We start from the raw sequence: 27,247 nt of genomic DNA on the forward strand, positions 1-27,247 counted from the left end.
CAATGGGCAACATATGAATAAATAAGATATATTCCTTGAAATTGATGTTGGGGGTTCAACCAAATGGTGCAGCTATATACATACATATATATTTGATATGTATATTTCAGGCTGAAGTGGGAAACAATTAAATCTATTATATAATCTTCGCAGTTTTTAGGAAGCGGCTATTTTTTGTCATTAGGGTCAAATGTGTGAGTGAATTTTAAATACCTCTTAACCACGTTTTGTTGTGATAAAGAGTACAAAGTACCAATTATGTTACCCTATTTCGTTAATAAATGACAAATGAACATGTAAGATGATTTCGAGTCTAAAATGAAGAAAAATAGGCGTGTTTTTGTGGGTGTTTTCATTTCCGCGAAGTGCAGACCAATCTCCTCCCAGTTGTCGGTGAGTTTTCTAGCAACTGTTGCCCGGTGAGGCAGCAGCGCCATAGTCACCGTAGTCCTGGAGACTGTAACCCACCAACAACAACCTCTCGCTTCATCATTTACCACCACCACCACCTCCTCCACCACCATCCTCATACTCATCCGCCAGTCCACAGCTCAGGTTTGGAAACATCTTTTTTCTCCCTCCACTTATTTTGTGATTTTTCTTACCTGAACGCGGCGCTCGTGGCTGTTTTTTGTCCGGCGTGTGAAGGCGGAGGCTCGGGTAGCAGTTTGGCTAGCGAGGGTGTTTCTTTGTAACGTGTTAGCCTCCAAGCTAACACCGCCTCGGTTGTTTTGCTTTCTCCCAGCGAAAGGGAGACGCGCAAGTGGGCATTTTGGTGGTATTCTACCGCCGACTTGTCTCTTTGGCTCATGTGTCAGAAATGTGTTTTGACGCTACATTTGGACTATAAATGCAACTTGCGAGTCAGGTGCTAGCTCCGGGCGCTAGCTTACACCCCCCCTCTCCCTTCTTGGATGCTAGCTGGTCAGCTGGAGCAGGTGTCTCTTGCCTGCTGCTAACGCCTGGATTGCCCACCCCTGTCACAATAGCACCCCCCTTATTTGGAAGCTAATGTGCCATTTTTTACTGCCGGAATCAAATCAAATAATCTTAAAGAAAGCAAAGCTATCTGAGCTGCGCTTACTTGTCTTTGATAATAGCTAAGCCATTACTTTCCCTTTTGTCTTGAGCAGAGATAGCAGCGCTAGCTCTCTCTCTCTCTCGCTCGCTCGCTCTCTCTCTCTCTCCACACCTGCCCCTCTTTTGTGGCATCAGATGCTGATAAGCTAACTGATAACACCAGGCTAAGTTAGCAGAAAGCTAACAATACCATGCATGTGGCATAGCGTTGCTTTTGAACCGTGACTGTGTGTGGCACGGAACAAAGCCACTTTATTGGGAACACCTGCACGATCTCGGGGGTGTTCTTCAAAGTGTGGCACAGTGACCCTCAGTGGACACTTTCTTATTTTTCTGGAGAATAAATTAGACATCATGACTAAAAAGCTATGCATTTTCCCGATTAAAACACAACTGAACTTGGCTGAGCAGCTTTGAAGATTTTTTATTTTTCTCAAGCTGCTGCGACTCCCCTGAAGTCGTCTGGTGCCTCACACTTTGAAAAGCCCTGAATAATCCACACATATAACATTCTGACAATTAATGCTCACTTAATTGTGCATTAGAATCAGTTTTGTATGATAACCACAATAATAAACTGGACGGAAAATACGCCATTGAAAAATGCTATTTTTGATTCCACATTTATCTTAATTAGAATAGAATAATTGATTAGGATTTCAATGTTTGCTTTTTATATCAGTCCACCAGGTGGTGCTACATTTTCCCATTCAAAGCATGAAGCAATCTCTTTATCTTTTCGTGCAAGGGTGATGCTGGTGTGTATTTATTACATACATCATTTCATTTAAAAAAATATATAATTATGTAAATATTCTGGCCTTAAAAGTTCTTCATCAATAGGCCTGCACTGGTTGATTTGAATTGGGAGGGAAATATTTTCACTATATTATATAATATAATATTGTGTCCGTTTGACTTAATGTTGCATCATTTGTGGGTGGATGCTACAGCTGCTATCTCCAATTTCCCATCTTGGGGAAAATAGAGCAGATGAGGGGAGTATACAGGTGCACCTCCTCAGGTCACAGCAGGACCACCATGGTGTATTTAAAGGCACATGCGGAAGGATTGCAATGAGAGTGCAAGTTGACCGCATGAAATCAAAGCAATTAGGTTAAAGTACCACGGTACTGAATAATGCACACATATTGATCTGTTGGCATTTACAAGCCAAAAATGGGTCATGTATTGCCCCTCCCCTTAGCATAATGTCGGGGAACTGCTAGTTATCAGATCACGTTACCTCTTACCTGTCATCTGCCGGGGCAGGGATAGCAGCAACGTGCCACCTGCCACCCGGATCCTGTTGCATTTCTAATCACTAAAGGAGGGACTGATTAATTCAATTATTCAGCAATGCATTTTCATGGCTCAGCAGAATGCAGCGTGTTGTTTGCGTTCCGTGTTCCCTTCCAAAACAGACATTCTAGATCGTTGCTAAAAAATTGGGAGAGATGGCGTCCTGGCCTGAAGCCACATCTGCCAATTAAGCTGAACAGGATCTCATGACCGCATGAGTCAGGACTTTGTATTTATTTATTTATTTAGTGTTCCAATGGCAATGTCAACTCAATCTGTTGAGGTTATCCTGCGTATTCTGTTGACCCTGTTTGTAGTTTACCAAGGCCATACTGCTAAAAATAATTTTGAAAAAGTAATTCACATCATATATTACATATTATAATATGATGAGATAAAAAACAAGCAAGAATAAGGTCGCATTATTACGGGAGAAATGTCTTGATGAGAACAAAGTCATAATGGTAGGTGGGAAAAAAGCGATATTAGCAAGAATTAGGTCTTTTTTTTGAGAAATGTCATAATTAAGAGAATAGTGTCACAGTATTACAGGAAAAACATTTTTAATGTGCAGCCAACGACTGCATAGTGGACTAGTGGTTAGCAGGTTTGCTGCACAGTCAGGGGATCAAGGGTCCAAATGGTTTGGGCATCTTTGTGTAGCGTTTGCATTAAAATCATGGGGTAGTTCCGCTTCCTGCCACATCCCAAAAACATGCACGGACATAATTGGACAATCTAAATTGTCCAAAGGTGTGATTGGGTGTTTGTCTGTGCCCTGTGTCGGGAGCCAGCTTTCCCAGGACAAGCTTTATAGAGAAGAGATTGATAGATGTATTATTTGAAAAATAAAAACAACATTTTTTAATGCATTTCTCCTTTAAGTTTTCTAATTCTTTGACTTTATTCTCATGTTTTTTTTCTAGTGTGACACTAATATCCTCTTTGTTTGACTAAAATGCAGTCACCTTGACTTGGTAGCGTGTGCATCTTCAATATCTCCAAGTGTGTGTGTGTGTTTTTAAAATACGGGGAACCTTGCACTTGTCATCGTTGTTTGTGGGGTGCAGGGCAAAAAAAAAAAAAAACATGGCCCTCCTCGGTTGCTTTTGTTCCTGTGTGTCTTTGTCGGGCTTGCACTTGCTTGGCGGAGCACAGCGTTTAAGTGGGCCACAAGGGAGTGTGTGCCTGAATGGTGAGGCAGAAGGTGTGTTTAGTGTTTGTGGAGGGGGTTGGGGTGAGGCAACCCGGGAATGTGGTGTGATTTGGGGGTGGGTTTTTTTTTTTTCTTTCTGTGGGGGAGTTTTTTTTCTCCATTTCTATTGATGTGATGTTAAGATCACAGAATGTAATAAATATGTAAACAAGCGCTATGATGTTCAGCATCATGTCTTACAGAAATAGTAAGCACCAATCACCCTCCCCGAGGTGTTGGAAATAGCCTGCTATTGATGAATCTCTGCATCGCCCCAAAATTAGTCCATTTCTTTTTATTTCCTCTCTCTCACTTTTCTACATCTCGGTTCTGAAGATTATTGACTCTGCTTTGTATTTTAACTTGGAGGTCAAGCACTTGCTAATGCAAGTGAAAGCCCATAGAAAAAGAGCCAGTGTGATCTTGGATATAAAAAAAAAAATGGGAGGGGGCAGAAAAGCCGTCTGTCCCCGGAGAGAGTTGAAGCTGTAAGGAAACCCAACTTAATTAACCAAGAGAGGTTTGTTCATGGAAACTGTGATGGGGAGGAGGTGGCCTTCCCCTGGAGGCAATGGCTATTTAGCAGCCTTATTCCTCTATTATTAGGGCAAGCGGATCATGAATAACTCTTCATGACAAAATGTCAGGCATATGCTGCGTTCTACTCTGTACTATTCGACAAAGTGGCGTCTTCTTACCCAAGCATCTGTTGAGTTAAAGGTGTAAATTGAGATTCTTGGTACTTTTTCCCCCGCTTGACAAAGCAACGAGAAAAGCAGCATCTATTTGGAGTTTGTTACATATTAACTTGCTTTATGGCCGCTAACCTGGAGACAAGACCATGTGCCACTGATGCATGAGCGTCTCAGAACATTGAGTACCACCCGGCAAGAGAACAGGTGCTTCGTGGCTATCGATTCGCCCGAGACGGATGAGCCTGTTATTATGAGGCCCCGGCCTCTCATTGTGTGCTGCCATTTGAAAAGGGCTTTGGTTAAAAAAAAAAGTTTTTTAAAAGTCAACAATTCTTCTACAAAAGGGTGCCACATTAAAAATAATAAAACATACAGCTACCACAACAAAGCAATCATTTTAAGAGGACGTAAAGCCTTAAGACATGGACACTGATCACCTTAAACACTAAGCCAAAACAAAGAACCTTTTCTTCGTAATATTCCAACTTTACTCTTGTAACATTGCAGTGTTGTTAGCCTCTGGAGTCAACGTAATTGTACTAATAATAGACAATTAAATGGCTGACTATGTGGAGTGATTACTATTGAGCTGTGTCTGGTTTTGCCAGTCTGACAGGTGGCATAAGGTTGTGTTCGTGCACGGCTATTTTTAAAGAGATTTTTCTCTACTATGGGCTCAAAAAAGTGAGAGTACAAACATGCATTCAGTAGTTCCACCAACCCTAACTGCGTTGTCAATGAAACTTGAAGTACTTTGAGGAAATGGGAATAACACACACATTACACACAACAGAAATCTAGATTGTAGAATGAGGTTTGTCTTATTAGGCGCCATGCAGACCCCTGAAGCAGGCGCCGACTCCAACTCCACAGTCCCTATCCAGACCACCGTGCCTGTTCAGCCCGCGGGCTCCACCCAGCAGCTGCCTGTCCAGCAACAGGTAACATCACCCCAAATGTAAATGCTACATTATATTTTTTTTGTATTTGGATCTTTTATTGTGGTTCTTGGCCCTTGAATTCCAGACACAGACTGTTCAACAGGTCCAGCATGTTTACCCAGCACAGGTGCAGTATGTGGAGGAAAACAGCGGCGTCTACACCAATGGCAACATGTGAGTCATGCACACACACACACACACACACACGTTACCAGGGATTACAGCCTGCTGGTTCACCTCTCGAGTCTTCTCGCACATGTCATTCATGTCACAAGCACATGGCATCGTTCGGAGCGCAGTTTGAATCCAAACACCTGAACATGACCAGAAGTAGGACTCTGGTTTTAAGTCGTGAAGGCAGCAGCGGCGGCGGCTTCGCTGCCCCTCAGGGTTAGAGCAGCGCGGTGTCGCTAACGAGCCAAGACGTGGCTGCATGCTCAGACATCAACATGCGTGTTCGACTCCAGCTACTGGTGGCTTCAGTATAATAGCTTAGGACACGGGTGTCCAAATGTTTTCCACCAAGGGCTGCATACATACATTATAAAACACGCTAAAACCAATCTTAACTTCCAGTGTATTTGTATAAATAAAAAGTTACACAAACACTAAGTAGGCCAATAAACATTATTAGATGTTATGTAGGGAAAAAAAAATTATAATTCCAGACTAATGTGAGGACTAAATGCTATGCTATTGTATTAATTTTAATTTATTAATTAGCAATTTTACTTTATTTAAAGCAGGGGTCTCAAACTCAATTTACCTCCGGGCCACTGGAGCTAGGGTCTGGGTGAGACTGGACCGCATCAGGTTTTCAAAAAAAAAAAAAAAACGCATTTATTAAAAACAAAAAAAGGAATAAACGTTGCTTTGGTTCCAATTTTCTACAAGAAAAGCTCTGATAAAACATTCCACTGTTCTCAAATATCTTACTTTTTATTTTTCTACACAAAATAAGATGAAAAATAAATAAACAAATCAAGAATAAAGAAAATAAATCAATCAGTAATAAATATAATAATAATAAAACGGCAAATAATAAAAACTTAAGAAACCACATACAGTTGGTGGGTAGACAATTTTTTTTTCAGATTAAAATTAACAAAGTTATTTAACCTTTAACATGAACATTAATCAAACGTAATAATTTTTTCTGGGTACATGATACCATACAGCATCCATATCAAACTTGCGCGGGCCGCACTAACATTCATATCAAGGCGGGGGCCTCAAACTAGTGTCCTGCGGGCCACATTTGGCCCGTGCGCCATGTGTTTGAGACTACTGATTTAAAGCCAATATTTTTTTACATAGCAAAACTTTTTTTTTTCTTGTAACTTTGATTTTCTTTTCAGTGCGGCTGTAATCTTTCCGATACAGGCCATGTATGGCATGTCATGGGCCAATTTAAAGAACTAGCTGCGGACTGCAGATGACCCAGAGGCCGGACTCTTGACACCACTGTCTTGCAATTATACCAAAAAATTAAAAAAATGGACAAACAACCTCCTATGAGATGTAATAAATGTCCAATATATATATTGAACATATATATATAAATATATAGAAAAACAATAAAACACTTGAAATCCCCTTATAAATTGTGCTCTCTTCCAAACAGAAGAACCTATTCGTACTCCGAGCCACAGCTATACAGCCAGAACAGCGGAGGAAGCTACTTTGACACACAAGGGAGCTCGTCTCAAGTGTCTACAGTGGTCACCTCCCATGGCATGGCTAGCAACGGCGGAGGGGGCAGCGGCGGCATGAGCATGGGCCTGGCCGGGGGTCAGGTAATCAGCGGTGGCTCCGGGGCCTACCTCATGGACAACGCCGTAGCCCACCCAGCTACCCAAACGGCACGGGCGTCCCCGGCTACCGTAAGTGGCACCGCATCTCGCTCACCTGCTCGTCTGATTAGCTTTTCTTACAGACAATATCACTGAACTGCATTAGCACACTCGACACACAAAATTAGCACCGACACACAATCTATACTCACTGGCCACTTTAACGACCTTGAAAGGGGTGGCCGGAATGAAGGCCACCACACCTCAAATAGACGCCTCCTTTTTTTTCCCCTGCATGCCATTATGTGGCTGTATTTACATTTCCTATTGAGAGACACTCGACCACAACACATACATAACAAGTGTCAATTATACTAACCCAATGCTGAGGGGGAAAAGTTATTTTTCTTTAATGCATTTTTTCTGCTTTTTGGAATTGTGTGCCAAATTTAATGTGAAGTGTTGCTTTTTCCCCAATTTCCCTGCCTAGTAAAAGTGGTTAGATAACGATTATGCAATTTTTACTAGAGCAGGGGTCTCAAACTCAATTTACCTGGGGGCCACTGGAGCTAGGGTCTGGGCGAGGCTGGGCCGCATCAGGTTTTCCAAAAAAAAAAAAAAAAAACGCATTTATTAAAAACAGAAAACTTTGCTTTGGTTCCGATTTTCTACAAGAAAAGCTCTGATAAAACATTCCACTGTTCTCAAATATCTTACTTTTTATTTTTATACACAAAATAAGATGAAAAATAAATAAACAAATCAAGAATAAAGAAAATCAATCAATCAGTAATAAGAAATAAATAAATATAATAATAATAATAATAATAAAACGGCAAATAATAAAAACTTAAGAAGCCACATATAGTTGGTGGGTAGACAAATTATTTTTTTCAGATTAAAATTAACAAAGCATTATTAGAGCCCTGTAGACATGACAAAACACGACTATAATCATATTTATACTCTTTTTATTTACAACATATTGCGCAACTGCAGGGTCTTGAGACACATGCTAACTCGCAAACTAGAGAGCTAGTGACCTAAACGGTAGCCTCCAAGTTATTTCCTTTAAACTTAAAAAGCCAAAAGATTTACCACTTCCACACGGATAGGGAGGATAACTATTAACAGTTATTTAACCTTTAACATGAACATTAATCAAACATAATAATTTTTTCTGGGTACATGATACCATACAGCATCCATATCAAACTTGCGGGGGCCGCACTAACATTAAACTTTCATATCAAGGCGGGGGCCTCAAACTAGTGTCCTGTGGGCCACATTTGGCCCGCGGGCCGCGTGTTTGAGACCCCTGTACTAGAGTCTTGTTGTGTCTTGTTCATGGGGTGATTGTAATAGTTGGATCTGTACCAGAGGGATCTGGAAGGGTTAGTCCTCTGCAAGGGTACTATTAGTATTAATAGATACGATGCCTTCATGTGTCTTAACTAAGCAAACATTTATTTTCAGTTCTGCTCTGCTCGGGTTTACTAGTGCTTGTTCTCTGGTGCTCTTTCCTAGATTTTTATTTTTCCATCTATTAGCATCATTTGTTTTGATCTTTCTGGCTTTTGTTTTTATTTCTCTCCTCTTACATTTTGTTGTCCTGTGCTTGGTGCGTTGTCAGATTGAAATGGCGATTGAGACGCTCCAAAAATCTGAAGGTTTATCCAGTCAGAGAAGCTCGCTGCTCAACAGCCATGTAAGTTGCAACGCTTTGCCTCTTTTCGTTCTCTTTTCTGGTCTCTTTTCAGTTTGGTGGTGCCGCTTTTGCCTCTTTTGCTTAGCTGGCTTTATTGGTAGGGGATTTTTGGATTACAGACAGGCGCTTCCTAGGTCTTTTGCGTGTCGGTAAAACGGTTGTCTTCCCTGCAGCTGCAGTGGCTGCTGGACAACTACGAAACAGCAGAGGGCGTGAGTTTACCACGATCCACCCTCTACAATCACTACCTGCGCCACTGCCAGGAGCAAAAGCTGGACCCAGTGAATGCAGCCTCTTTTGGGAAACTCATCCGCTCTATCTTCATGGGACTCCGTACAAGGCGCCTCGGGACAAGGTAGGTCCTTGTCGTGTGTGCACCTCATCCGTCTTCACGCTATGTGACGTCGCGACTTCTGTCTTGCAGGGGCAACTCCAAATATCATTACTATGGTATACGTGTCAAGCCTGATTCGCCACTTAACAGACTCCAGGAGGACATGCAGTATATGGCCCTCAGACAGCAGCCAGTTCAGCAGAAACAGAGGTCGACTCTCGTGCACACACGCATGCAGTCACTGCTTTGACGCCATTAAACACGGAGGCGCGCCATTTCAGATTCAAGCCGGTGCAGAAGTTTGACACCAGCTCTGCAGAGAACTACTCAAGCGGGGGTCACAACCAGCCGGGCGCAGCCGAGCAGACTGTTATTGCACAGAGTCAGCACCACCAGCAGTTCTTAGGTCAGTCGTAGCCGCATGAAAATGATCCAGACTGTCCTCTTAATCATTACATGTCGCAACCATTTAACTGTCACCATGGCAACAGATGCATCACGGGCTCTCCCTGATTTTGCGGAGCTGGACCTTGGGCAGAGTAATCCGGAGAACATCAGTGCGGAGGACGTGAAGGCTCTCCAGTCGCTTTACAGGGAGCACTGTGAGGTTAGATAACGATGTCTCTCACTTTGCACACTTTTGCGCTAATAGTTCATTAATAAGGGAGATAATGGGTTCCCATCATGTCTGGCAGTGCATTTCATTTCCATGATGATAAATAAATATTCTCGGTCATTTCATACTCAGCCAGGGAATGTGCGCTACAGCTACTTTCCAAAAGGAGACAACCTGTGGCTCTTAACACTTACATGTTACATCCTACTTTTGGAGAATTATCAACACGTATGAGTGAAGGGGTACGCATGGAATGACAAAAAGGCTCCAGGGGTCCATAGATATCTGGGACGACACCGCTTCCCATTCATTTACTTCATTAAATTCCACATCCATAAGACCATCATTGACTTTCCTTGACATGCTATACATATGCATTACGTTCCTTTTATCTGTTGTTTAGTTGAGAGAAAAGGTTGGAAATGATGAACGACAATTTGACAAATTAAAGACAGCAATCAAACTTCATCTAGATTCACACTTCAGGAAAGGTCACGCGTGTTTACAGTGAGATTTTGCTTTTAAATGCCAAGTGCTGGCATTTTGGATTTTCTCAACATCATAAAGTTTACATTCAAAGTTTAGAGAGCTGTGATTTCACATCAGAAAACCTCCGCTCATAATACCCCACTAAAGAATCAACCTAAAGCGACTGTATGCAACTTACTCCAAATTACATTTTACTGCATAAAGGGACTTCAACTGCTAAAAGACTACTCACTGTTTTTGTCTTTCCGCTTGGTTCCGTCTCAGGCCATCCTGGATGTGGTCATCAACCTCCAGTTTAGTCTCATCGAGAAACTGTGGCAAACATTCTGGCGTTACACTCCGCCCGACTCTGTAGAGGGCGCCACTGTAACAGAAAACAGGTGTGAAAAAAAAGTGGGCAATGTCATGCTAGCTTTGCATATTAAAGTAAATGTGATATTATATTTACCTTGTGCAGCAGTATAAGTGAAATCGAAGTCCGGCTCCCGCAGCCGCAGCTACTGGCGCTGTGCCGAAACGAGGCGGTGCTCAAGTGGATGAGCACCTGCGACCATCTGATGTACCAGGCCCTTGTGGAGATTCTCATCCCTGATGTCCTGAGACCCATTCCCAGTGAGTCGATGAACCCGACACCCCTAACTCACCTTTCTCATCAACGTCATCATAAATGATCACATGACTGTCTTTTGCTTACCAGGTGCCTTGACTCAAGCCATTCGCAATTTTGCCAAAAGCCTGGAAAGTTGGCTGAATAATGCCATGAACGTGATCCCACAGAGGATGATCCAGACCAAGGTGCCCAAGAAGTTCTGTGATACCGTTTGTAAAATTAACTAGTAATATAATCAGTAAACACTTTGTGAAAGGTCCATCTATTTAGTGAGAAAAGAAGCAGGAATATTACCAGGATAGTAAAGTTTAAAAAAAATGAACAGGGTTATTCTATATTGCAGGCTGTGATGTTCCACACCAGTCCTGTAGGTGTCAGTAATACATAACTTCCAAATATCTATATCAGGGGTCTCAAACTCAATTTACTTGGGGGCCACTGGACCTAGGGTCTGGGTGAGACTGGGCCACATCAGGTTTTCCAAAAAAAAAACGCATTTATTAAAAACAAACAAATTAAAAAAAACTTTGCTTTGGTTCCAATTTTCTACAAGAAAAGCTCTGATAAAACATTCCACAATATCTTACTTTTTATTTTTCTACACAAATAAGATGAAAAATAAATAAACAAATCAAGAATAAAGAAAATCAATCAGTAATAAATAAATAAATAATAATAATAATAAAACAGCAAATAATAAAAACTTAAACCACATATAGTTGGTGGGTAGACAAATTATTTTTTTCTGATTAAAATTAACAAAGCATTATTAGAGCCCTGTAGACATGACAAAACACGACTATAGTCACATGTATACTCTTTATTTACAACATATTGCGCAACTGCAGGGTCTTGAGACACATGTTAACTCGCAAACTAGAGAGCTAGCGACCTAAACAGTAGCCTTCAATTTATTTCCTTTAAACTTAAAAAGCCAAAAACTTACCACTTCCACACAGATAGGGAGGATAACTATTAACAGTTATTTAACCTTTAACATGAACATTAATCAAACGTAATAATTTTTTCTGGGTACATGATACCATACAGCATCCATATCAAACTTGCGCGGGCCGCACTAACATTAAACTTTCATATCAAGGCAGGGGCCTCAAACTAGTGTCCTGCGGGCCACATTTGGCCTGCGGGCCGCGTGTCTGAGACCCCTGATCTATATGATCATGATGATTAAAAACACTTCTGTATTCATTATCCTGATTGGTTTAGCAAGTAAGCAAGTAAGTCGTCTGACCAGGGCCTCTCCTTTGATTAGGTTGCCGCTGTTAGTGCCTTTGCGCAAACACTACGCAGATACACGTCTCTGAACCATCTGGCTCAGGCGGCCCGTGCCGTGTTGCAGAACACGTCACAGATCAACCAGATGCTGAGCGATCTCAATCGCGTCGACTTTGCCAACGTGCAGGTTCGTGTAACGGCCGACACACATTACCGTTTCTTCTCCAGTCTTGAGCCGCAGGAACTCATCGCTGGTTTTCTATGCCAAACAGGAGCAAGCGTCGTGGGTGTGCCAGTGCGAGGAGGGCATGGTTCAGCACTTGGAGCAGGACTTCAAGGCCACGCTACAGCAGCAAAGCTCCCTGGAGCAGTGGGCGGCCTGGCTGGATAACGTGGTCACTCAAGTGCTGAAGCCCTATGAGCAGCGGCCCAGCTTCCCCAAGGCGGCCCGGCAGTTCCTACTCAAGTGGTCCTTTTACAGGTGGAAACTACATCAATGCACCGTGTGGATAAAAAATAGATACTCACTCTTTTTTTCCTCTTTTGGTCAGCTCTATGGTGATCCGGGATCTGACACTGCGCAGTGCTGCCAGCTTCGGTTCTTTTCACCTGATCCGCCTGCTCTACGATGAGTATATGTTCTACCTAGTGGAGCACCGCGTGGCCCAAGCCACTGGAGAGACGCCCATCGGTGTCATGGGCGAGGTATGACCGCTACATCAGATTTAGGATGATTCCATGGGAGAACGCTGAAAACGGTTTTGCTTTTCACTTCCAGTTTGACAGCCTCAACAGCCTGTCACTCTCAAACATCGATAAAGGTACGTGCATCCTTACACAAACATCTTTAGTCCAATCTAGCTAGATTCACAAAGCAGGAGCATCCCCCATTAAGGACTGAGCACCTAAAAACTAGAAATTAAAAAGTACTAAAGTGCCGTTACTTCATTCATTCATTCATTTTCTACCGCTTTTCCTCACGAGGGTCGCGGGGGTGCTGGAGCCTATCCCAGCTGTCTCCGAGCGAAAGGCGGGGTACACCCTGGACTGGTGGCCAGCCAATCACAGGGCACATATAGACAAACAACCATTCACACTCACATTCATACCTATGGACAATTTGGAGTCGGCAATTAACCTAGCATGTTTTTGGAATGTGGGAGGAAACCGGAGTACCCGGAGAAAACCCACGCATGCACAGGGAGAACATGCAAACTCCACACAGAGATGCGCAAGGGTGGAATTGAACCCCGGTCTCCTAGCTGTGAGGTCTGCGTGCTAGTGTCGTTAGTATGTAATGTCCTGGAAAAACAATTTCAGGGAAAGAGTGGGAAAGCTTTGGTTGGTTTGCTATGACGTGGAATATCTCCTTCATTCGGACTTGAAATGGAACTGCCCAGCCAACATTTTAGGTCATCCTCCAGAATCCTCCCGAGCATCACTGTTCTACTTTTTAAAATGTTCTCTCCACCCAACAGATGAAACGAGCGGACTGGATAGCGATTTGGATGACGAGTCGGAAGAGTCGGGGGAACCCCTGGCCAAACGTGAGAAGTCCGAACACGAGGTGATCCAGGTCATTCAGGTCGGCGGTCTGGAGGACGGATCCCACCCTGTGGTGGGTGTGGTCCAGCCCGGCGTCCTCCACTCACTGCCACAGCCCCCGCAAGACCACAGCGAGCACATCTTAACCCCCTCGGCCGGCACCCCGACCATCCGCCACTGCAGCGCCACAGGCAACACCTACGCCTCGGTTTGATGGTGTGAGAGGACATGTCTGACCTTGTCTCGCTTTCCCCACATATCTGTCAGCCTCCATGTTTACATCTCTTTTGTCTCTGTCTGCACTCGGGTCGACACAGTCCAGCCCGGTCCATGCGGAAGAGCGCTTGGGGTATTGATACCGTGGCCAGGATGCTGCCTCTTGTAATAAGTCTTTGTTTTAGCAGCAACAAACGGAGGAAGATGACACCGCTTGTCTATAAAACAGGGTTAAGCTCTCACGAAAATCCTTCAAACTACTGATGTCTCTGAGCTCCAATAGCCCATTGTACATAGATGTACTGTACGTTTTGATTAGTATAACCCAAAAACATGGTGCTATCATTGTGTTGGAATTAGTTGCTGAACAAGAACTATTTTGGACGATTGTATGTAGCTGTTATGTACGGCATTGGACCAACCACGATGGGGCGGTAGCCTTTATATATCACAAGCTGCGTAACGCTTTTAGCCTCCACTAAAACGGACCCCCGTAAGGAATAAGTGCGCTGCTACTCTTGTAAATAGGAGGAAGACATCAGCTGTACAAATCCACATCCTCTCACCAGTAGACTATTATGCACTCAATACATAACGTTTGCCTTTTGTCCATGTTAATCACAAAGAAATCAGCCTGCTGGACATGTTCCCGTTTTTTGCAGTTTTCTGTCTCAATCAAATTTACTACATTTACAAAAAGGACCAAAAAAAAGAAAAAAACAACAACCCAATGAGAGGCGGCTGAGAATGAGCCAATAGCTGTTGTGCCATGTCTCAGAGCAGAAGGAATGTCAGGGATTTAATGTACCTCCGCTTTATCACAGTGCCTTATTCCAAAATACTGCTGTTCTCAGTGTCCTGACTAGCCACTGTCACCCCATCTTTTACTTTTTTGGGTTCCTTGATTTGTTTTGCTTTTTGCAGCATCCCCCAACACAGGCTAGGCTCTTTTGGTTGGTTGGATTTGGGCTGGCTCATCATTGTTTCGACCGAGGGATGCAGTCACAGACACAACTGTTGCTTTCGTCGGGATCAGCGCCGCTAAGCTTCTTACATCTTTGACTCATGATGGTTGGACTCATCCCTCCTTTCAGTCCTGTTCCAACTCCTTTCTTCTGTATCTCCTTTTCCTAGCCATAATCCTGATTTTTTTTTTCTGCTCTCGGTACATTTTATCCTGGTTTGACGTCTGCAGTACCGTACCTCTTTTCCCCACCCTTATTCATGTTCCTGCTTTCTCCCTTTCTCCCTCCTGCCCTCACACTACTGCTACGGAACCCACTCCTGCTTCTGCTCTCCAACCCTCATTCCTGCTCCTGTGCCCACTCCAGTACTGTATATCTCCTCCCCCACATTTCCCATCCCTGCTCATGTTTGCTATCTCAGTTTATACCCCTGCCCTCTGTACTAATGTCACTGCTCCCGCTTGCCCTCTTTCTTCCTTTTTGCCATCCAACTCCTGCTCCTTCTGCGGGAATGAATCTACTACTTTTCCGACCCTATTCCTGACCCCACTCTTGTTCCCACTTCCACTCTTTCCTCCCTTCAGGCTCCGCTCCCGCTCCCACTCCATATCTCTTGCAGTACGGTATCTCCTATTCAAACTCCCACTCCTGCTCCCACTCTGCCTTGTCGAGGCCTATTGTTGCGTTCTAGCCTTTGTTTTGGGTGAAGTGTGCATGGTGTTGTTGTGTTCTACTGTCTGTTTTTGGTGTGTGTGTGTATGTGTGCGTTGTGTGTGTGTGCACATCCATAAGTCACCCTACCTCAAGCCAGTGGTGCCAGCCCCCCCTTGACACATACAGCACAGTCTGTCCAAACCCTATTGCACAACACCACAGCGAAAAAACACACTTTTCTTAACACAAATTTCCATTCCTGTTCAACACCCATCAAACACATCGCCACCCCAAGCTCCCCCCCCCACTTCTGGTCATCTTTGTACAGTGGACCAAAAGTAGATATTTTCTGATATTCAAAGAAATATATAAAAATCTAGATATATATGTATAGAATATATATAATATACTTCTACAGTACATTTATTTGTTGCTTTTGATGGATGTGATTGTTGCCAAGGTAGCTGATGTACGTAAGTAGACTGTGAAAAAGGGAAGAAAAAAAAAGGCACATGGACTACTGTACCATCTATACTTGAAATGTTAAAGCCTTCTAATGTTGTGGACACTACTGAGATTAATCCTCCTAAATAGGAACTTTTTTTGTTTTGTTTTGTTTTTTTGTTGGAAAATGGTCTGCACCATTTCTCTGCGATTATTTATTCTATTTATTGTGTTTGGCTCACCACGCCCATGCCATACAGTCAGTGGTCCTGTTTTAAGGAATGATAACCCTGCAAAAAGTGCAGAGCTACTGTACAGAAGGACCAGGTGTAATCTTTTTGTTTGTTTGTTTACTTACAATTTGTTGGCCTTAAAGGAGGTCAAGATATGCGTCAGACAGGACTGCACTGGATCTTTGCCTTACTCTTACACAAAGCTTCACCAACTGTTGAGATGAACAGAATTCTTAAGAAATTAAGTGATGAGGCTTTGCGTTGTGATTTTAATGTAAATCTCAGCTCCCTTTGTTGTATAAATCCACAACACGTCGATGGTAAACTTATTTGTGCCTGATTATCGGGGGGGGAAATGGCTTTGCTTTCTTCAAAATCGTATGGATGTGCTTTCTGGTCTGTGCTGCTAGATTTTTTTTTGTTTGTTTTACATTTTAGTGCCAGACAGTGATTTTTTATTTCTGAGTCTTAAAAGCCTCACACAGGACTAATGACAATGCTGCCAACACATTTTTATGTGTTATTGTTTAAAAAAAATGTATTTTTTTCTTGTTGGATTTGTCTGTACTAAGAAAATGTCCTAGCAGAAAAAAAGCTGTTTCTTTTTTGCAGCTTCACTTGACCCATAGCAAGACTCCAGTGCCTTTTAACTCCCCCTCCAAAACCGACATACGTTTTTGGGTCTATGCCATCAGAGGCATTTTGTTGCAAGGACAGCAGCATGGACTTGATCTGAGCTGGATTATTATTTATTGTAACGAGTGTGATAGATGATCCCTAAAGTTTCTTTTCTCTTTAAATTTGTATAGAACTATCAATGGGAGTCATGTAAGTAAACATTTCTTTATTCCTCATAATGATGGTGATTTTTCTTGGTTTTGTTTCTGGATGCTGTGATCTGTTTTTTTGCTTGGTTTTTGTAGAGGTTTTCATCAAGTGCCATTGGTCTTAGTGAGTTGTGGCCATCTGTAGCACGCTCGAATGCAAGCACAAGCATTTTGGCAGTGACGTTTGGGAGCTTTTGTTTATTTTAGACAAAAAAATGTATATATCATGAAGTTAAGGTTTATTTATTTGTCCTGACCATTTGGTTATTTTCCCCTCTTCTTATATCTGATATAATATATACACACCAATTCCATGTCTTTCTTTCTGTGTGCCGTTTTTCCCTCATATATACATATATATATAAATATACATATATATCTTTTCAACTTGGCGAGCGTGTGGGGTAATTTGTATCGTTGTATTTTGCATAAAAACAAGGACTTTTATATTTATAAAAGACGTTATCATTTATTTAGTGTGTCGTATTGCTGACTATAGAAACCTTAAAAAAAAAAGAGACACATGTAGTTTGTTTTTTCTGAATATTTCAGATCTCAGCTCAGGCTAGCTTCTTTTTAGTGTTTTATTTTTGTTTTTTTCCTTAAAAGTTGTGACTTTGTCTTTGCAGTAATAAACGTTTTCTTGTTCAATGCCTCGACTTCCTTGCGTACAAACTCCACCTAAAACCAATCATGTTTGCCCATTACATTTTTATTCAATCATATTCATACATATTAACACTAATATAATGCATTCATGATGTGCGTATTTCGGATGCAAGTTATGCCTGTAATAAAAGTTGAGCTGCAAATTTTGTGGTGGTTCGTGCATGTAGCAAGAATAGTAGAAAATACTGCACTATTGTTTGATCAATTGTGCCGAGCAGGGGAAACAAAAGGAAACGACTGAAATTACTGCATTTGGCATCAATATTGTAGTCCCCCCGTGTTTCAAGTCCGCCACAATAATTCCAGTGCCCAAGAAACCATCCATTACATGTCTGAACGACTTTCGGCCCGTTGCACTCACATCAACCATTATGAAATGTTTCGAGAGGGTGGTTAAAGACCATATCACCTCCATACTCCCCCCATCACTCGACCCTTTTCAATTCGCGTACCAGCCAAACCGCTCCACTGAAGACGCCATCTCCACTGCTCTCCACCTGAGCCTGGAGCACCTGGAGAAGAAAAACACCCATGTACGGATGCTGTTCCTGGACTTCAGCTCAGCATTCAACACGATCATCCCCCAGGACCTGGTACGCAAGTTGGAGCCACTGGGCCTCAAGACCTCCCTGTGCAACTGGCTGCTTGACTTCCTCACAGATAGAACCCAGTATGTCAGAGTGGGCGACAACACATCCAGTGTCATCTCCCTGAACACCGGCTCACCCCAGGGATGTGTTCTGAGCCCCCTGTTGTTTACCCTAATGACCCATGACTGTCGCCCCAAGTACAGCAGCAACCATATCCTGAAGTACGCGGACGACACAACAGTTGTGGGCCTCATTCAGGACAACAACGAACTGGCTTACAGGGAGGAAGTGCGACACCTTGTGGATTGGTGCAAGGCGAACAACCTGATCCTGAATGTTGACAAAACAAAGGAGATCATCGTCGACTTCAGGAGATCCAGACCCAGCCACACTCCACTCAGCATCAACGACACAGCCGTGGAAGTTGTGAACACAACCAAGTACTTGGGGGTGCATATCACAGACAACCTCGGCTGGTCACTCCACACCTCCGCTCTGGCGAGGAAGGCACAGCAGCGACTGCACTTCCTGCGGCGGATGAAAAGAGCCTCCCTCTCCCCTCCTATCCTTACCACCTTCTACAGAGGGACCATCGAGAGCCTGCTGACCAACTGCATCTCCGTCTGGTCTGGGAGCTGCAAGGCCTCGGACTGGACGTTACTGCAGAGAGTGGTGAGGACAGCGGAGAAGATCATCGGGACCCAACTCCCCCCCATTAAGGACATAGCAAACAGCCGGTGTGTATCTAGAGCCCATCGGATCTGCTCTGACCCCACACACCCCCAGCATGGACTGTTCTCTCGCCTGGCATCGGGGAGAAGGTTCTGCAGCATCCGCTGTAGGACGACCAGGTTCAGAGACAGCTACTTCCCCCTGGCCATCAGACTGCTGAATGCCAAATAAGCCCCTCTACCTTACTTACATTATTATTATTTATTTAATTATTTAAATTATTTGGGCAATTTACTGTTCACGCTGCACTTTACATTATGTTGTTCATATTTGGTGTCTATTATATCTATTTATTCTCCACATTATTATTATTATTATTATTATTTATTATTACTTATCTTCTTTTGTGTCTGTTATTATATGGGAGCCAGGCAACGACATTTCGTTGGCAATTTCACTACTGTGTTTTTGTGCAATGACAATAAAGGGAGTCTATCTATCTATCTATCTTACATTTCCTCTCACAGTCCTCGCTTATGGGATGTTATGATGTACTGTGGCGAGTTAGCTCATGATGCATTTTGCGTAGTTCCGTAGCATTTAGCAAAACTACGCGGGAGACGACAAACTAAACAATATTAAAGTGCTATGGAGATGATCATCAGTTTAAAACATGTCAAGTCTGGAAAGGGCTTTTCAGCATCTCACAAAAGGTATATTTAAAAAAAAAAAAAAAACTTTCAAAAAATACATATGAGAACATGAGTAAAATCCTGATATGACACGAAAAAAAGAGTAGGATGGATTGAAAAACTCCCACTTACGTGAAGCCACATGAGAGTCTGGAGAGCCAGTGGAAGAGGATGAGGAGGAGTATGAGGAAGACTGGACCAGCAGAAGACTCCAGCTGAAGCCAAGCAGGGGCATTATAAAGCTCAAAACAGGGGCTCTGCAAAGTTTAAATATTAAATACATAAAATGTCTGCATAGGGGAGAGATGTAGCATTATTATGTGGACTTATGGATGTGTTTATTTCCTCAAACAGTCCGTTTGCTTGATTGATAAAAATGCTAGTTGTCAGTGTACTGTCCCACTCTGTAAGCTTAGACTATAGGGACTCTACAGTGTCTTGGCTTGTCATCCTATTGCCCGACACGGCTCGTTGTCCCTGTGGCTGTACAGTCCTCCTCTCCCACCCTTTTAAAAAAAATGTTTTTGTTCAAGCTCACGCCTTGAGACTCAGTCGAGAGGCTGGGGGTCAGCGATGGGCATAGTGTGAAGAACCTCGTCCAGGAGCTGCAGGGCACGGTGTAGATGAATCTCGATCCAGCAGGGCGTCTCTTTGATGCTTTGTCGGGGGTAGTCGGGCCCCCAGCCCTTGACGAAGCTCATGCGCAGGATGCACAGCCGACGCAAGTCGTCGACGCCGATGCCTGCGGCCGCAGACAGGCCTTCGGGGGGGGGGGGGGGGAGGCAGCAGATATTTTGAGACAAAATTAGTTTGACTTGAGGGTCCAAATGTACCCTGGTCCAAACAAGTACCCTGAACCTGAACAAAAAGAGGACAAGATGGTATAATGCACTCTGCACCAGCTGTGAGCAGTAGGCTGCTAACAAACATACGGACTGACAAACACCCCCCCAAATTTGGAGGAAAATAGATTTGTCCATATCTAAGCCACACTGGTCTGGAAGATGCACGTGTTCACGTCATAAAATATTGCATATTGTAGCGCACAAGTCTGTGAGGACCAGGCAGCTATGAGCTATGAAAATGCATACCTAAGAAATATACAAACATTTAACAATACGAGTACAAATGGGGACATTAAAAAAAAGCTTTCCCATAATACAATGCATGTGAGCAAAACATTTAATTGGAGGACCAGCAGTACAGAAAATGGAAAGATGGTGCTGCAATGCTGCCTCTGTCCACCAGAGGAGCCCGAAGCACAGAGCTCAGAGGGAGGCTGATGTCACTGCAGCACCGCAACAAATGCCCAGACATTGCTCAGGCATTATGGGAAAACTAAGAGTTTTGGGGTTTTTTAAACTCACATTGGTACATCTTTCTCAGGTATACCTTTTGAGTGTTAAGTTGCTGTGTGATGAGACTTTGTAAAGCACAAACACAAAAGACAATTTGACAACAACTACCTGAGCTACAGGAGTTACTTACTGATGGCCGGAGCGATACCGCCCACAGAACCAGGCCCGGGGATGTTCCCAGCCACTGCTGCTGCCTGAGCCGCCGCAGCCGCTTGAGCTGTCGCTGCCTGCTGCTGCATCTGCCTGTGGCACTGCCGCAGGTCAAACACCTGGAGGGGGGCAGGACAAATACTGAGTTATAACACATACGACTGGCTCCAGGCTTTTGCTTTCCATGCGTCACCTTGATGTAAGCGCTGGGGTAGATCTTGTGGACGGCGTCCCCAGGTGCGCGTCCCGCCTCTCTGTCCAGGTAATAGCTCTGCACAAACACTGCATGGTCACTCAAACAGCGTACCCACACGTCTCCTTCCCCTTTGCACTCCAGCTGCACGCCTTTGCCAATGTGAAGCCTAAGAAGCGAAGCAAAAAAAAAAAGAGGGGTAAATGATGAGGCTTAATGCATGTGACAGCAGCAAAATACCTGGCCCTCTCTATGTTCTCCGTTCTGTGGACGTTGCTCAGCTGGCCCAGGCAGAAGCGATCGCCTCCAGAGGGGTCCACATAGCCGTCCACGGTCACTATCGGGCATGTGGAGGGCACCTTAAACGTTTCGCCAACCTGGACGTCCATTTCAAAGTACGCAATGGAGCACCAATATTCTGGAGCTGTGGAAAAAAAGGTCAAATCAGCTGTTGAGGGTGGAGCCAAACATGTATATATATCATGTTTGTGCATTAGATGGTGCTGCAGACTTTGAGTATATATGCCAGGGGTTCAACAGGTGGTTGTCAAGCATTGACCCCAGAAGGGCGTACAAGTATTTGACCGCTTTGTGTGAGTGAACGCTGTTGCCATGTTACTTTTGGAATGATGCAGTTATCAGACAGCACATTCATCGTGTTGCAGATGAATAAACGGGTGACGCTGCATCAAAAACAACCCTTTGGATTCATTTTTGCAGCCCATTAGTCGCCTAGCACATCAAAACCAAGCAGCAAGGGACCAACACTTCATTAGCATAATACTCGACTGGCTATTATGATACACAAACACTGTCATTATTCATTTATTTATTTATCTGTCTAAACCGCAAAGAAGACTTGGGAGCAGGCAATAATTGGACAGAGGCTGTTTGTCTCCTAAATGTGAAAAATCATTATATATAACAACTTGATTTTTAACTTAAGTGGTTAGCATGTTGGCCACACAGTCAGGAGATCGGGAAGATCTGGGTTTGAATCTCCTTTGGGCATCTCTGTGTGGAGTTTGCATGTTCTGCCGTGCGTTTTCTGCGGTTTCCTCCCAAAAACATGCAAATTGTCCATAGCTATGAATGTCAGAATGAATGGTCGTGGCGTGTGATTGGCTGGAAACCAGTCTGGGGTGCACCCCGCCTCTCGCCCGAAGTCAGCTGGGAAAGCTGTGTGAATGCTGGCTGCAATGCTTCCACTCTCCGAGACACAGAGACCGTATGACTATTTCATGGCATTGTGTAATGGAATAATCGCACCAAGGAGCACAAACCAATGCACAGAGTGAACTCTTATTTAGTGACTAATTAACTCTTGCCGCATTTAAACCCCTAACAAATTGCACAACACAGCAACAACAAAACCAATTAAGGAGCAGCTAGCATAAGTAGCGCTTGTGAATTTGTTGTAAACAGGACGGCAAGTGTAACACAGACATTTTACACACACAACTAAAGTGCAGTTACAGGTAAATAAAGCTGCTGTTTGACCTTACAATACAATAGTTTATGTATACTATGAACCCTGCAACTATAGGAGGCTTGCCAATAAACTGATTTGAGGTGTTAATTTGTGCATGTACACTACCTCACCTGGATGGTTGGATATCGGGGGCTGGAATGCTATTTCATTGCTAACGGGCCCTGCAGGAAGGGGAAAAGAGATGTTGATGTACGGTACACCATTAGCTGTCAGTATAACTTACTACATGTTGTGTGAAGCTAAATTATCAACAAAGAGTAGAAATACAGAACATATATACATACAGTAATGTCCTGTATGAGGCATAGGTGTATGATGCTGTAGATGTCCATTTTGATGTGGAGGCACCGCAGGGGTGAAGCTGTTGTTTCTGCTCCAGTTGGGGTTGGAATCTGTGAAAACCAAAAACAGGTCAATAACAATCCACTGGGCTCTGTCATCATTAACAGTGCTTAGACATGGAGGTGACTCACTCGAGGGCCCAGCACTGATGCTCGAGAAGGCAGAAGTGGAAGCTGAGCTGCTTCCCTCCGGTGGAGGGAGTAATGTGGGGCTGCTGAAGGTTTCTTGCGGACCGGGTCTGGATGGAGGATGCTGGATGGTCTGCAGGTGGCTTTCAGAGCTGGGATGAGATTGCTGGTTGTCATAGTCGTATTCGTCTTTCACCATGAGTGGACCTGGGAGGGGATAACAATAAGCAGACTTACGACTGGCTTGATTTAATATTAAGATTAAAATGTAAAGATTGAGGAGCTTACCTGAGCTTGATAGTGTCAGTCCTGATAGGTCTGTGAAAATATTACAAAATGTGTCAATCCTTCATTGCGTGATTAAAAACTGTTACTAAATGTGTGCATGTGTACATACCAATGCCTGGGGACACCACCCTCTCATAATGGTATGGATTGACACAAACATTGTCACATTTGAGGTCAAAGGCATACTGGCAGTATTTGACGTGTTTTAATTCATTCTTATGTAGATCAGGCCACCGCCACAGTCGCGCATAGACCACATGGGGGAATCCTTTACGCCCGGCAACCTAAAAAAAAAAAAAAAAAACAGTGTCGAGTTGGGTCAAGTCTACAGCTTGTTAATGAACACCCAGCCTGATCTATCATCTATCAATCATCTCCCTCACTTGTCTGCTCCTCCTTTAAAGAGAAAACTGCTATTGTTTTGGAGTTTTGTGAGCGGTGTGTAGTGAAGTTAGTCACTAGCCGGCTTGTAGCTAGCCAGTGTGTTGTGGCGAGGTGTCAATATGCAATGTTAATAATAATAACAATTTTGCTGTAGCATGGGTAGTATGCCTTTTGGTGCTTTATTGGCGATATAACAGTCTGTCACTGTAAGGTGAAAAAAAGTTATCCTCCTATACCATGTGGAAGTGGTACATTTTGGGCTTATTATTTTGTCCCTCTTCTCCACTCCAAGTTTAGAATAAGTACATTGGGAAGCTAACTAGTTAGATCGTTAGCATACTATGCTAGCACCGGCTGTCTATGTCCTTGCAGTGATCCGTAGCCTGAGAAAATGTGGTGTAAACAAAGAATAATAGGCATGTAAAGATGACTATGGGGTGTTATTTCATGTCTAATGTTAAAATAATTACTTTGAAAGTAATAAACAGGTTTTGTATGCTCCAACTACAAAAATATTCAATTTATTAATATTGAATCATGCGTCAAACTTAAATTCCGTTATCCTGGTCAGGTCTGGCACCAATCCAGCGTGATAAACAAGGGACGATTGTATAGCATCATTATGTTGGACAAGTGCAGAGTTACAGTGTGTATATAAAAAGTTGTCAGGCATAGACAAACACAGCTCATTAGCATTAAAGCTAAAGACACATAACAGTGGGTTTCCAGTAGGGGAAATCACTATAATGCGAAGTCCGGCACTAAAATATTTGAAAAATAGTATAATTTCTAACGTTTAAAAGAAAAGAAAGGATATAAAAAGACTTTGTTGCCTTAATACCTGTAGGCGGCCATCCAAAGTACGTTGTATGGTCACACACTTGCTGGGATGCGCTCCGTTGGTGGTGATAGCCGTGATGAGCGAATCCAGCTCATCTTTCTTCTCTTTCAGCTTCTTGACGAGGCTCTCGATGGCTCGCTTAGCAAAGCTCTCGCTCTCCCCCCCTTGCCGGTGGCACATCAGGCTGTGGACGATGCTCAGGCAAGCATCGTTGCTTGTGGGTGTGTTGGTGATGGACATCCTTCTCCTTTGGTTTCAGCCTTGGGGAGTTCCTCTCTCGCTCTCTCTCTCTCTCGCTCTCCAGTTTAAGAGTCAATACAAGTGCCTAAGAAACCTGAGACACAAAGAGAGGCAAGTGAATTATTCAGATGTGAGGCAGCTCAAATTAGGTGTGAAAGTTGCCAATAGAATGCCGTTCCAATCTGTTAAATCCATGCAAAGCTATTCTAAAAATTAACAGAAACAGTAATGATGCAGTAAAGCCTCTAAAAATTTTAAATATAATATTTGTTAGTATTTGTTAAGTGCAGATTTTAACCTGCTCTTGTAGGGGGGCTAATTATGCATGTGTACCTAATGTAGTGGCCGTTTATGTACAACAGTAATAAGGCTACAAACAATCAACATTAAATACCGACTGTTAAATTCCAACGAGATATAGTAATTTATTTTGTAAATTACAGTCAATTAGCGAATTAGTTGTGAGCAAGACTATAGGTACTTAGTAGTAGGGAAATAATGCATACATTAATTCATACAAATACAAATGCTTAAAGCTGAACATGTACTGTGAAACTATAGTATGTGTATATTTATAAGCGTAATTTTTAAATGAAATATTTTGCTGCCCCAAATGTGCTAAGTTGCATTAGCTGGGCCTACAGTGTCTTCAAATAAAATATTTGCGTCTCGTAACAATACCTCAACCGGACAAGAAATGCGTTCACAAAATGCTTTCACCACAAAAATTATAACTGGCAAGAAAGGAGGATAAACAGTTCCTAATTTCAGCTAGCGCTACTGATCCGTAGAGCCAGCTAACTAGCTCGCTCTGTGACGGCTAATGCTAATGCTAAATGACTTGAAACAACTTCCAGCTCACTACCTTTCTTTCTGTGAAGGACGGTCCTTCGCCGTTTAGCCACTACGTTGAATGTGTTTAAATCTCCCAAGTGTCGCTTGTCGACTCTACTGGCTTAAAAACGTATACATGTGAGAGCAGTCGGCGATGCTAACAACAGCAGGTTTGCCGCACCGCCAAACTAGCCACGAAAATAAACAAAAAATTCCTCCCCACCCACACGAGTCACACTGCGCATGTGAGAATAGTGACAGGCTTTTGACCAAGACGCTAAATGAGTAGTACTGTTAAAACCTGAGCAATAGTTTGAAATATTTTTTCTTTATTTATTTTACTTTTTTCCTTCCTTGCTAATCAAAAATAAATGAGCTTAAAGCTATATTGTGTCGGACAGCACTAATTTCGTCTCGGCCACCGTACTGTTCGTTTACAACAACCGATGTTATAATGTTTTTATAAACCAATGTTATAAATCACACATACATGTCTTTGTTTTGGTCTTTTGGGACGTCGTTTTTCGACGTTTTGAGCCACGGCACGTTTTTTACATTGGAAAAATCTTGTGGCACACCACTAAACAAAAATGTTATAAAATGTCACCCTCTCACGTGCATTATTAATTCTATTGAAGGAACGAGGCAATCAGCCACGTGTTGCCACACGGACGAATATTACATTGCTCTGCCAGTCTTTACACCACGGGCACTCGACAATGACATAATATTTGCTGAAAAATATTAATAAATGTTAATTTATTTATTATTTTGTGATATTGGATAATTCCTCACGGCACACCTGACGATTTCTCACAGTGGTTGAAAATCACCGGTCTATTATATCAATGACTGCTCCAGTACAGGAAGTGTACTACGGAAGTGTGTAGAGTACCAGCCATTCATTTCTAGTGTCTTGCGTTTGACTAGTAACTGTATCAGTAATGTTCATTAAATACTAATTTATTAACAGCTGCTGAAATGGTACAAATTGATCTAGAAGTGTGTGTATTTCTCCACGAACTGAAAGCTGGCAGTAGACAAAAACAATAGCAGGCAATTTTATTGGTTACACCTTTTAGTGGGATTCTATGCAGTTCTACGTCACTGGTAGCAAAATTATTAACCATACAGTCTTATTAAAAGAATATCAAAATTCTGCATTATAAAGTTTTTTTAGTAGAACTCATGGTTTGAGTGGTACCACAGTTTCTTTTACTTTATCATAAAAATTAAACAAATATACCAACATTTATCTGTGTTATCTTTGTAAATGCAGATTATGCTGTAATGATGTATTCACCAGGTTCCAATTTGTGCTAAAAATATTATTATATATTTCAAATAATTTCCATAAAACACACTTGCTTTCATGGTCTTTTTATGTAGCATGACCAACAATAGTAAAACATTTCAGTGGAAAAACGCCTCAGAACTACCTGGAATTTTCTACAATTGAAATAAAACATCTCTGTAACACAAGTGCTTTCA

At 42.8% G+C, this 27,247-nt stretch overlaps 2 protein-coding genes across 5 annotated transcripts; one reads left to right on the top strand and one right to left on the bottom strand.

Annotated features, from left to right (window-relative positions):
* Positions 1–398: 398 nt before the first annotated feature.
* rfx3 (regulatory factor X, 3 (influences HLA class II expression)) lies at positions 399–17,450 on the top strand. Of its 2 annotated transcripts, none has more exons than XM_058053699.1 (17): positions 399–555; positions 5,101–5,213; positions 5,299–5,387; positions 6,838–7,096; positions 8,640–8,714; positions 8,888–9,069; positions 9,139–9,258; positions 9,330–9,454; positions 9,540–9,655; positions 10,418–10,533; positions 10,611–10,765; positions 10,851–10,948; positions 12,037–12,186; positions 12,272–12,480; positions 12,551–12,704; positions 12,778–12,820; positions 13,478–17,450. In XM_058053699.1, the coding sequence occupies exons 2-17, from the start codon at positions 5,106–5,108 to the stop codon at positions 13,756–13,758; spliced, it is 2,280 nt and encodes a 759-aa protein (XP_057909682.1). In that variant the 5' UTR covers positions 399–555; positions 5,101–5,105; the 3' UTR covers positions 13,759–17,450. The 2 variants fall into 2 exon arrangements, with proteins under 2 accessions (XP_057909682.1, XP_057909691.1); XM_058053708.1 differs by having other exon boundaries at positions 10,614–10,765.
* Positions 11,409–26,065, bottom strand: smad4a (SMAD family member 4a). 3 transcript variants are annotated; one of them, XR_009119956.1, is made up of 11 exons: positions 25,788–26,065; positions 24,683–25,016; positions 23,567–23,741; positions 23,458–23,487; positions 22,984–23,376; positions 22,810–22,860; positions 21,448–21,631; positions 21,208–21,376; positions 20,995–21,133; positions 19,639–20,266; positions 11,409–18,802 (listed from the first exon to the last, which is right to left on the bottom strand). XR_009119956.1 is itself a non-coding variant. In XM_058053734.1 (11 exons), exons 2-11 carry the CDS (start codon positions 24,920–24,922, stop codon positions 20,055–20,057), a joined length of 1,512 nt encoding a protein of 503 aa, XP_057909717.1. In that variant the 5' UTR covers positions 24,923–25,016; positions 25,788–26,020; the 3' UTR covers positions 15,692–20,054. The 3 variants fall into 3 exon arrangements, 2 of the variants coding, with proteins under 2 accessions (XP_057909705.1, XP_057909717.1); XM_058053734.1 differs by having other exon boundaries at positions 15,692–20,266; positions 22,984–23,091; positions 23,173–23,376; positions 25,788–26,020; XM_058053722.1 differs by having other exon boundaries at positions 11,412–20,266.
* Between the last annotated feature and the right edge of the window lie 1,182 nt (positions 26,066–27,247).

The sequence above is a fragment of the Doryrhamphus excisus genome, chromosome 2 (assembly GCF_030265055.1).
Source record: "Doryrhamphus excisus isolate RoL2022-K1 chromosome 2, RoL_Dexc_1.0, whole genome shotgun sequence".
Lineage (NCBI taxonomy): Eukaryota > Metazoa > Chordata > Actinopteri > Syngnathiformes > Syngnathidae > Doryrhamphus > Doryrhamphus excisus.